The sequence below is a fragment of the Corvus brachyrhynchos genome, unplaced genomic scaffold (assembly GCF_000691975.1).
Source record: "Corvus brachyrhynchos isolate BGI_N302 unplaced genomic scaffold, ASM69197v1 scaffold21, whole genome shotgun sequence".
In the NCBI taxonomy this organism is placed as follows: Eukaryota; Metazoa; Chordata; class Aves; order Passeriformes; family Corvidae; genus Corvus; species Corvus brachyrhynchos.
The window spans coordinates 4,397,779-4,408,433 of record NW_008236924.1 but is presented as its reverse complement, the minus strand read 5'-3'; the positions used below and the strand labels follow the sequence as shown (position 1 = coordinate 4,408,433).

General features: G+C 62.5%; 2 protein-coding genes across 4 annotated transcripts in view; both read left to right on the top strand.

Annotated features, from left to right (window-relative positions):
* Nucleotides 1-6: 6 nt before the first annotated feature.
* RGS14 (regulator of G-protein signaling 14) lies at nt 7-6,572 on the top strand. 3 transcript variants are annotated; one of them, XM_008628983.2, is made up of 13 exons: nt 7-1,173; nt 1,280-1,372; nt 2,095-2,238; nt 2,400-2,549; nt 2,714-2,834; nt 2,921-3,045; nt 3,122-3,325; nt 3,433-3,509; nt 3,648-3,774; nt 4,067-4,148; nt 4,331-4,389; nt 4,607-4,721; nt 4,987-6,572. In XM_008628983.2, the coding sequence occupies exons 1-13, from the start codon at nt 865-867 to the stop codon at nt 5,214-5,216; spliced, it is 1,836 nt and encodes a 611-aa protein (XP_008627205.2). In that variant the 5' UTR covers nt 7-864; the 3' UTR covers nt 5,217-6,572. The 3 variants fall into 3 exon arrangements, with proteins under 3 accessions (XP_008627205.2, XP_017583680.1, XP_017583681.1); XM_017728191.1 differs by having other exon boundaries at nt 2,687-2,834; XM_017728192.1 differs by having other exon boundaries at nt 2,687-2,834; nt 4,964-5,056.
* An 87-nt stretch (nt 6,573-6,659) lies between these two features.
* SLC34A1 (solute carrier family 34 member 1) overlaps nt 6,660-10,655 on the top strand; it is a 5,500-nt gene continuing 1,504 nt past the window's right edge. The window contains exons 1-9 of the mRNA XM_017728190.1: nt 6,660-8,171; nt 8,384-8,503; nt 8,637-8,819; nt 9,186-9,314; nt 9,392-9,535; nt 9,645-9,756; nt 9,847-10,042; nt 10,241-10,336; nt 10,452-10,551. Coding sequence (XP_017583679.1) covers nt 8,398-8,503; nt 8,637-8,819; nt 9,186-9,314; nt 9,392-9,535; nt 9,645-9,756; nt 9,847-10,042; nt 10,241-10,336; nt 10,452-10,551 — 1,066 coding nt within the window. The 5' untranslated portion in view covers nt 6,660-8,171; nt 8,384-8,397. The remainder of the gene's footprint in view (nt 8,172-8,383; nt 8,504-8,636; nt 8,820-9,185; nt 9,315-9,391; nt 9,536-9,644; nt 9,757-9,846; nt 10,043-10,240; nt 10,337-10,451; nt 10,552-10,655) is intronic.

Here is a 10,655-nt window from a genome sequence, read left to right as displayed (position 1 = left end):
GGGAGCCAGCAGACAGTGAGGTCCTGTGTCAGCACAGGCTGTGCCGTGGGCGGGAGGCAGGGCCCCCACAGTGCAGGGCTGAGCCCTCTGCCTGGGACTGGCCGTGTCCCCACATCCCTCCCACTTGGCCCCTGGTGCCTGTCCCTCCCTTTGGCTGCTCAGCTGGCACTTTGGGGTGCTGGGGGCTGAGGGGCTTCCTGGGGCAAGGAGAACCTGGGTACCAGCCAGCCCCAGATTGTCTGAGGGAGTCTGTCTGTCTGTCTGTCAGTCTCACTGTGCACTGGATATCTCAGATGGTTTATTTGACTGTCTCGGCCCCAGTTACCCGTGGTTTAGACCCAGTGGGGAGCCTGGCAAAGGAGCAGCCTGACACACCTACTCCATTCCTGCCAGCTTTGCCAGGAGAACACTGCTTCCATACCCTTACCTTCTCTTGCAAATGACCCCCTGCTTCCAGCTGCACACCAGTCAAACCAGTTCCAAAGCTGGGGTTGTCCCCGGGAACTTCCATCTTTCTGAATACATGGTCACCCTGGGTTTCCCCAAGGTGGGGTTTCCTCAGGGTTGGGAGCTGGAAATGACACTTGCTGTGCCCTCCACATGCTGTGTTTGTCCCTCATCATGGCCAGAGCAATGGAGAAGGTGGGTTCAGGCACCTCTGCCCATCTTCCAAGCTTCCCTCCACTCTGTCTGCCATCCGTGTCCCCTTCCACTCTGCTTTCCCTGCTGGCTGGGTGCCTTCCCTACGGCTGTCTTACCCCGGGACATGAGTCACAGGTGGAGTCACGATGACACCAAGGGTGGGCAGAACTGCCAGCGCTGGCAGGGAGAGCTGTCGTGCCGGGAAGTGCCAGCTGTGGCACCATGGACTCCAAGGATGCCACTGTGATGGTCCTTATGTTCCCTACCCAGCACTCACCAGCTCTGATCCAGATGGGGCACACAGAGGGCTGCTGGTGCCAGGGTGTGATGCTGGGGGACAGGAAGACAGCAAGAACTGACCCTTTTTCTCTCTCAGAGTTAAATGCCTCCCGGACCCGTGGCAGCAACCACAGTGTGAACAGCCTGCCGGGCCCACCGACCTCGTGTGGATCCACACAGGGCTCTGTGGTCAGCTGGGCTGAATCCTTCGAGACACTGCTGCAGGACCGTGTGGCTGTCACCTACTTCACTGTGAGTGCCACAGCCCAGAGCTCAGTGCCTGCTCCCAGCTGCTGTTGGACACCGACTGTCCCACAGCCACAGTGCCACCAGACCAGCAGCTCTCTCTGCCCTGCAGGAGTTCCTCAAGAAGGAGTTCAGTGCTGAAAACGTCTACTTTTGGCAAGCATGTGAACGCTTCCAGCAGATCCCAGCCAGTGACACACAGCAGGTACCAGCTCTGTGCAGGCTTGGTCACACAGCTGCTGGGAGGGATGTGGGCAGATCTGTCCAGCCTGCATGTCCAGGGGTCCTGGCAGTCCCCTTTTCTAGGGGGCTGAGCAGGCTGGGGGCTCTTGCAGAAGGAGTAACAAAATGGATGTGATGTGCATCTGAAAAGCCACAGCTGGGCTTGCCTGCCCCACAGAGCAGGATGTGCTTTCTCAGCCTGGGACAGCCAGAGGGTGGAGAGTGTTTCTGGGGGGACAAACAAGACCAAGGGCAGAGATGGATAGGGGATGATGGGGACAGAGCTAGGTGTCTGCAGGAGATGGTTCCTCCCTCAGGTTGTACCTTTGCTGAGAGACTGGCATGTCATGCCCAAAGCTTGGTCCTGAAGTCCAGGTACTGAGCTGGTCCTGGGGCAGGTTGGTTCTTCAGGACTCAGGTGTCTCTGTGGGGTGAGCAAGAGGCTCCCCTGGGGTGGTACAGAGGAGGGGGTTGCTGGTCTCAGCCTGGCCTCTGCAGGAGATGGTTCCTCCCTCAGGTTGTACCTTTGCTGAGAGACTGGCATGTCATGCCCAAAGCTTGGTCCTGAAGTCCAGGTACTGAGCTGGTCCTGGGGCAGGTTGGTTCTTCAGGACTCAGGTGTCTCTGTGGGGTGAGCAAGAGGCTCCCCTGGGGTGGTACAGAGGAGGGGGTTGCTGGTCTCAGCCTGGCCTCCTATCCCCCCAGCTGGCCCAGGAGGCACGGCGGATCTACGATGAGTTCCTCTCCAGCCACTCGGTCAGCCCTGTGAACATTGACAAGCAGGCCTGGATTGGGGAGGACATGCTGGCCACCCCCTCCCCAGACATGTTTCGCATCCAGCAGCTCCAGGTATGGGCAGCACCTGAGCTCCACCCGCAGGATGGGGGGGGCTGTGGGACCACCCCACATGTCACCAGCATCACGGCTGTCACCGTGGGGCTGTGCCATGGGGCAGTGGCTGGAGCCACTGGTGGGCAGGGGTCTTAAGCACACACATCCTCCCTTTCCAGATCTTCAACTTGATGAAGTTTGACAGCTATACACGTTTCGTGAAATCCCCGCTCTACCAGGCCTGCCTGCGGGCAGAGAGCCAGGGGCAGCCCCTGCCCGACCTGCGGCCCCACTCCCGCAGCAGCAGCCCCCCTCCTGACCTCAGCAAGGTGAGTGTGGGGGAAAGGGGAATGGGGACATGTCCCCTTGGTGCTGGGTCCCTTCCCTGCTCCTCAGCCCCAGGCTGAGGACAGACAAGCAGTCAGGAGACCAAGGAAAGGGAAGGGGAGACCACAGATGTCCGCAGGCTGAGATGCTGCTCAATTCACCCCAGAAGTCAAAGCTGAAGCTGGGCAAGTCCCTGCCACTGGGCGTGGAGACAGCAGGCAGTGGTGCCAACCGCAGCCCTCGCCGGTCCTTCAGGAAGGGAGAGCGGCGGGAGCCCTCCTGGGCAGGTGGGTGCTGTGCTGAGCAGGCCAGAGGGGCCACACTACCCTGAGGGGTGTTCACGTCCCTACCACCATCCCCCTGTCTGTCCTAGAGGGGGGAGAAGGCGGCAGGAGCGCCATGCTGTGGAGGGAGTCCCAGGGCTCACTCAACTCCTCAGCCAGCCTGGACCTGGGCTTCTTGTCCTCGGCCAGCACAGCCACCAGCCCCTGCACGGAGGTGAGTCGGCACCACGCCAATCCCACGGCACCACGCTGCCACTGGCTGGGCTCATCCTGCCTCATCCCTCCCTCAGGGCCAACAGAAGAGCCTGGGGGGCAGCGAGGCAGAGCTGCCGGCCAAGCCCATGAAGTACTGCTGCGTGTACCTGCCCGACGGCACGGCCTCGCTGGCCTCCGTCCGGCCCGGCCGCTCCATCCGGGACATGCTGGCGGGGATATGTGAGAAACGCGGCTTCAGCCTCCCCGACATCAAGGTCTACCTGGTGGGGAATGAGCAGGTAGGGCAGGCAGGGAGGAGCAGGGTTTCTGCCAGCCAAACCATCCCTGCTGTGCTGGGACCACGTGCCACTCTGCTGGCTCTCTCCTGATGGTTTGTCTCTTGCAGAAAGCGCTGGTGCTGGACCAGGAGTGCTCTGTGTTGGCAGACCAGGAGGTGAAGCTGGAGAACAGGATAAGCTTTGAGTGAGTGGGAGCTTTGGGGCTGATGCTATTGGCCATCCACAGTGCCTCAAATCCAGTCCCCCAGGCAGTCCCAAGTGCTCTGGCTCTGCTCCTGCCTGTCCATATTTGCCTGCAACAACCTCTTCTCCCCCTCTTCAGCCTGGAGATCTCCTCCCTCAACAAGACCATCCGCATCACAGCCAGGTCAACCAAGCGCATCCGGGAAGCGCTGCAGCCCGTGCTGGGGAAGTACGGCGTGAGCGTGGAGCAGGCACTGCTGCGCAGGGTGAGGCTCAGCCCTTGGCAGGCACAGCCCAGCCCCTGTGGTTTGGGGGGAGCCCTGGGTTTGGGGCTCAGGCTGTGAGCAGGTGGTGGGGAGCAGTGGTGTGTGCCAGGGGCAGCCTGTGGGCTTGTAAAATCACAGGTTTTGGTATGGGCCATACACCCCACTGTGTGCTGGGAGGGACCAGTGGGTGTTCCCTGAGCTGGCACAGTGGGGTCTGGACAAGCAGGTCCTCAGCCTGGCTGCCTTTGCTGTGCCACAGCGAGTGTGACACTGGCTGCTGTTCCTGTTGCAGCAAGGCGAGCCAGCCACCCTGGACCTGGAGAAGCTGGTCAGCACAGTGTCTGCTCAGAAACTTGTCTTGGAAACGCCAGCAGGTAAAGTGTCCTCCCTCCCAAACCATGTCCCCTCAAGCCACATCACCCTGAAGAGCACTCACAGCGTCAGGCTGTTTCCTGCTGGCCATGGCTCCTGCTCCCTGGGACAAGGTCCATCCTGTCACTGGCCAGGCCAGGACCAGGATGCTGGGATGGGGCACTGAGCATCACTTCCCTTGCAGACGTGCGAGTGATGGAGAGTGCTGAGGCTGCGGCTGCCCCCTCTCTGCTCCGGAGTGAGGTGAGCATAAAATCCCACCAGCCCCGGTCAGAGATGCCCTCACAGCTGCTGCCGTGGTCCACAGGGAAGCTGGGCCCTGCTGTGGCCCCAGCACTTGCCACGGGGCTGGGCAGTGGGTGCTGAGGCAGGAGCCAGGCTGTGGGAGGGTGATGGGGACGCAGCCCAGGGGAGCGCTGCCTCCTCGCCCCGTGGCTGAGGCCTGGGCTGCTCATTGCAGGAGGGAAGCCCAACAGGAGCAGAGCCTGACACGCGGTGGGAGGTGCCCTCCTCCTTCTCCAGGCCACGGGCTTCAGCTGCCATGAACCTCAACCGCCGCACGTATGACCTGGAAGGTGAGACCTGGCATGTCTGAAACCTGAGGGGTTGGGGCAAAACACAGGCCGAGGGATGCAGAGCCCCTGGTGTGCTGGGGATGGGTGCAGGGTCCTGTGAAGCTGGGAATGGGCTATGGGGTCTTGGGGTCTGGCGTGGAGCAGGGAGAAGGTGCAGGTGCTGTGCCTGGGACATGTTCAGGGTCATGTCAGGTGGAGAGGGCAGCCGAGGTGCTAGGACAAAGCCCCAGTGCCTGGCTCAGGTGCATGATCTGCATTTCCCCAGGGCTGGTGGAGCTGCTGACCCGTGCCCAGAGCTGCCGGGCCAACGACCAGCGTGGGCTGCTCTCTAAGGAGGACCTGGTCCTGCCTGACTTCCTCCAGCTCCCCGTGCAGGACAACAGTGCCTGCGAGGGGTCAGATCAGCCCAGTGCCCCTCAGCCTGACTCTGAGGGAAACAGCCTCCCTCAGGAAGAGCCTGCGATGGCTCAGCCTTCGTTCGACCACAAGCTTTGATGGGTCCTGCTGCACGTCCACACCCGGCGCGTGGCACCCCCAGGCCATGCCGGGGTTCAACACGGGCCCGACAGCCCCTGCCCTGCACCGCCGACACTGCCCGGACTGCAGATTCGTCCACATCCTGTCCCAAACTGTCGTGTCGTGTCACTGTGAGTGGCTGAGCAGCTGCCATGCCCGTCTGTGGGGCCACATCCTGGTGCACATCAAGGGAGTCCTGTACATAGTTTGAACCCCCGTTGCAAAGCACTTTGCAACGTCCCGTGCATGCCTGGCACTGTCCTGCCCAGTGCCTCTGCCTGCAGCAGAGCTGCCTGCCCAGCACATCCTGTCTGTGTCAGGCTGGCACAGCCCCACTCACTGTTTGGGTGGGGAAAGCTCCCTTCCCAGTGAAGGGTGTGTAGGATAGACAGGGTGGGTGGGGAGGAAAGGCAGGCTCCAGTCCTGAACTCCGGTGCTGTGGGCAGGCAGGGTCAGGAGAACATGTGCCTGGAGCTGAGAGCCAGATCCAGTCCCTGGCCCCGTGGGAACAGGGCTGCCCCGTTGTTGATTTGCTAGTCCACCCTTCCTGGGGAGGGTGAGCATGGCCCTGCCAGGCTGTGCCCCGGGCAGGTTGTTACATCTGCATTGCGTGAGCGTGGCCTGATCCTGCCGCAGTAGCACTGCTTGGAGCAGGGCACATGGTTCCTGCCCCAGGCAGACAGAGGCAGAGCCAGCAGATTGTGCCAAAAAAGCCTTCCTCCTCACTGGAGATCCTGCGTGGGTGGCTGCTGAGGGACACACAGGAGCAAATCCCCATATCCCCCCTGCCCCATCCCCACTGGGGCTGCGGGTGCTCAGCCTTTGGGTACAGCTCTGCTTGGTGCCAGCAGAATGCAGCACCCCTGTGTGCTGAGCACCTCAACCTGCTGTGCAGGTCCCCAGCGTGTGCCCAGCCTGTCATTCCTGCCAGCGGCTGGGCTGGGCTGTAGCCTTGAGCCTAGGATCTGCCAGTCCTGGCTGTACCCTGTTGGTCCCCATGCCCAGCAGCCCAGTGTCCCCAGAGGTCCCAGACAGAATGTGTGATGGAGACATTCCCCCAACAGCAGCCAGGAGATCCCTCCACAGTCCATACATGCCAGAGCCCTTCCTGGCTGTGCCTTGCCTAACCAGTCTGTCACCACTGCCTGGCCAAAGGCAGAGGGGTGACCCAGGGCACCCAGGCTTGCCCAGAAATGGGGGCATGGCCACCCAGTCCCATGCCACCACAGCCAGCTGCAGCCCTGTGGCCTTAGTCAGAGCCCCCCTGTGTCTCTGTGATGCTGCTCAGTTCTGTCTGTGGTGTGGAACCAGGGGAAATAAAGAGCGTTGCCTGGATGTGCCTTTCTTTCCTTCTCTGTCATCAAGGCTGGATGGTTCTTTTCCCAGCAGCAATGTCCCCTCAACCTCCGTGTCCCCCATGGAGCCCTCCCAGGCCCATGGCAGAGCTGGGGCCAGCCTTTGGCTCCAGTGCCACCCTGACTGGCAGCAAGGGGCAGTGCCAGGAGCTTGTTTTCCCGGCACTGCTGACGGAGTAGGGGAAGCTGCAGGGCCGGCACGGCCAAGGACTTCAGCCCCGACTCTGTCAATGAGTGACAGCTAGAGCTGCCAGGGCCTCACTGGGTTAATGATTGTGGGGGCAGCTGGCCAAGAGCCCCTGGGCACGGGGCAAGTGCGGACACCAGCCTCCTGCACACTGGCTGCACCCCTGCCCCCCTGGACAGAAGGGTCCCCAGGCCCTGCGGAGCCAGGACGTGTCCCCTGCTGTGGCACCTCCCGGGCATTCAGCTCCATCAGTCTGTGACTCAGTGGAAGTGGCTCAATGGTGTTCCAGCACTGGCACAGGTACCCCAGGCAGTCCCTGAGTGCCCTGGAGTACCCAAGGGATCTGCCCTTGTTCCCCCCATACACTTGCACCTGGCTCATCTATGGTGATGGCTCCTGGAAGTGCTTAATCCTGGGGAAATGGGGATGTGGCAACTGAACAGCTTTGTGCCCACTCCCACAGGCACCGGGGCTGGAGGGGCCCTTTGGCCACTGTCTCTCCCCTGGACAGCTGTGGACAGGAGCCGGCTGGGTGTCCTGTGGGTGGATGGAAACTTGGCTGGAGGTGTGTAAGCAGCAGGTAATGATAAACAGGGCCGAGGAGGTGGTGACGGCAGCGCTGGCCTCGCTCCTCTCCTGCCCACCCATTGCATGCGCCGGGGAGATGTGGTGCCAGGGAGACGCAGGCTCTGCCCCACAGCCCTCACAGCACTGCTGGCTGCCCCACACTGAGCCGCTGGCACAGGCAGAGCTGGGCTGTGTGCCACCATCACCACCAGTGGCAGGACACAGGGATCACACCGGTCTTGGCATCACCCACCACCAATGCCCTGGGAGTGAGGACATTGTGCCCTGGGCAAAGCTGGGTCCCTCATGGCTGATGCTCCAATGGCACTGAAGGTGCTGGATGTGTGCATGGCCTCACCTCTGGTTTGTGATGCCCCAGCAGCACCAGCACCAAGCCCTTCTCCTCTTCCTCCTCCTCTCGTGCAGCGGATGAACCACCTGGCACCAAATGATGGAGAGCTGAGGCTGCTCCGACATCACCCCTCGGGCACTGGGCTCCAGCAGTGCCCCGGCTTTGCTCATCACTGCTGCTTACCCAGACCCCGGGCAGGCGAGTCGGGGAGTGCCAGGGGCGCGGTACCCCGGGGGCACGTGCCCCATCCGCCGCAGCTGACGTGGGATGTGGTGGGGGTTACCCATTAACTGCAGGAATTTCTGGGGAGGAGGTGAGCAGCGAGCGGAGGTGAGGGGCAACACGGGGCTCCTTAGACTTTGCTCTTGGCGTGTGTATAAAGGGCCGTGGTGCCCCACGGACCACTTCGCTGGAGGGACGCGTGGATGTGGCATGTGGAAGTGGCACTGCCCTGAGTGCCCGGCCAGCCCCAGGTGAGCTGAGCCCTGAGCAGGAGGAGTCCCCTTCCTGCCCCCCCTGCCTGCCCTTTGGGAGCTCGCTGGGGTGGCACAGCAGCAGCTGGTGGCCCAGGGTACCAACAGATGATGGGATGGTGCTCCTCAGTGGTGCCAGCGCTGCAGGGATTCGGGGGGACATGGCAGTGGGTGCAGCACAGCTGTGGTGACACACAGCCACCTCTGCTCAGCCCCAGCAGGAGCGATGCTGCCCTACCGGACGGAGAGCCCGGTCCTGCCTGGTCGCTGCCTGGTGCGGGGAGGAAGGGTGGTGCACGGGCCACAGTTTGCCTACTGCCCCAGCCCCCAAGGTAGGTGCCACCAGCCCTCCTCCTCTTCCTCGCCTGGCTCAGCTCTGCTTCTGGCCCAGGCAGTGCTGGGGTCTCCTCTGCATGGAGGCCCCTGTGAGGACAGAGCTGTACCATAGGTGCCCTCTCTCTCCAGCTCTGCACCGGCTGCCGGGTGCCCACACCTGCCCCTTCACTGTCAGCGCTGTGCCTTGCCCTGACCATGGCTTCCCCTGCCCCGGCTCCCCGGGGCACCTGCGTGAGGGCCGGGAGCGCTACGAGCTGGACGCGCTGTCCTGGCAGGGGCACCGCCTGGGCTTGGATGAGCTGCAGAAGCCAGGTGAGACCCCGCAGGTTGTGGGGGTCTCACACAGCACGCGGGCTGGGGAACACCCCAGAGACCTGACAGAGGCACCTGGGGCACTTGGTGTGCCAGGACTGTGGGGTGCCAGGATGGGAGGGGAGTGCCGGAGGGGAGACCCTGAGCATCCTGGGGTGATGTGGGAAGAACTGAGGGACAATGGGGCAGTTGGCACAAGGCACTCCAGTGTGGGAGGAGATGGAGGGGACCCAGGGAGAGGTGGCATAGCTGGGGACATGAGCCCTGTGCTGCCAGGAGCTGAGAGAACTGCATGAGGCTGTAGGAGCCTGAGGAACCAGGGCCATGCCACAGCAGGAGTTTAACACTCTCTCTTGTCTTGCACAGAGCTCGGGTGCTGGGCCAGGGTCCAGTCCTTCTGTGTCTCCCTTCTAAAGGTGCCCCTGATGTTTGGGTTCCTGTACCTCTTCGTGTGCTCTCTGGACGTGCTCAGCTCTGCCTTCCAGCTGGCTGGAGGTAGGAGGGTGGCAGGGATGCCTGGGAACCTGGTGGCACTGGCAGTGCCAGCAGCCTGTGCTCACATTCCCTTACAGGAAAGGTGGCGGGGGACATCTTCAAGGACAACGCCATCCTCTCCAATCCAGTGGCTGGGTTGGTGGTGGGCATCCTGGTGACCGTGCTGGTGCAGAGCTCCTCCACCTCCACCTCCATCATTGTCAGCATGGTCTCCTCAGGGTGTGAGTGTGCCCATGAGGCTCCTGGGGAGCTGAGGCTGGAGGAGGGGATGGCTGGATGGGGTCACCCTGAGCCAGGCCATGTGAGGCTAGCAGGTCTCTCTGTCCCCAGTGCTGGAGGTGCGCTCTGCCATCCCCATCATCATGGGCTCCAACATCGGCACCTCGGTCACCAACACCATCGTGGCCCTCATGCAGGCTGGCGACCGCAGTGAGTTCAAACGGTGAGAGCTGGATGGGTCAGAGGAGACTTGGGGGCTGGGGGCTGCTCCTCAGGACCACCCCATGCCAACGAGCTCCTCTGCTCTGCACAGAGCCTTCGCCGGTGCCACGGTGCACGACTGCTTCAACTGGCTGTCGGTGCTGGTGCTGCTGCCACTGGAGGTGGTGAGTGGCTACCTGCACCACGTCACCCGCCTGGTCGTGGCCACCTTCAACATCCGCAGCGGGAAGGATGCCCCCGACCTGCTGAAGATCATCACGGAGCCCTTCACCAAGCTCATCATCCAGGTCTCCTCAGCTGTTGTGTTCGCCAGCATGGTGTGCCCCAGGCTGGTGGTGATGTCCCCAGCACTGGTGTCCCTTTGATGGTGGTTGTATCCAAGTGTCCCCAGGCTGGCAGTGGTGTCCCCATGCCAGTGAAGATGTCCCCAGTCTGTGGGTGCTGTTAGCCCCCAGGCACCCTCTCCAACATGTGTGTTGTTGCAGCTGGACAAGTCTGTGATCACGGGCATCGCGACAGGGGACGAGAGCCTACGCAACCGGAGCCTCATCCGCGTCTGGTGTGGCCCTGCATCCCCACAGGTGAGGGGCCCGTGGCCCTGCTGGGGCCACCAAACAATCCCACAGAGGATGGGGGGTGGGGAAGGGCTGGCTGTGGACACTGTGGAGGCAGCTGTAGCCCACCTTCTCCCTGCAGATGGCCACTGTGGGACTTGGGCCCCCCCCAAACTGCACATCCCCCGGCCACTGCAGCACTAAGGGCATCGAGGTCCTCCACAACATCACCAGGCAGAAGTGTGAGTGGGTGTGGAGGGCTTGGGCAGGGCTGGGGCACAGGGCATGGGGCTGGGGAGGTGCAGGCGGGGCTGGGGGTTGTACACGTGACGGAGAAGTGCTGGAG

Bases quoted from the DNA above. Each gene is read 5' to 3' on its own strand.
- RGS14 (XM_017728191.1), top strand. From the start codon at position 865: ATGGACTCCAAGGATGCCACTGTGATGGTCCTTATGTTCCCTACCCAG. The intron at 3,326-3,432 runs GTAGGGCAGGCA...TGTCTCTTGCAG, and splicing joins ACCTGGTGGGGAATGAGCAG to AAAGCGCTGGTGCTGGACCA. The intron at 4,722-4,986 runs GTGAGACCTGGC...GCATTTCCCCAG, and splicing joins CCGCACGTATGACCTGGAAG to GGCTGGTGGAGCTGCTGACC.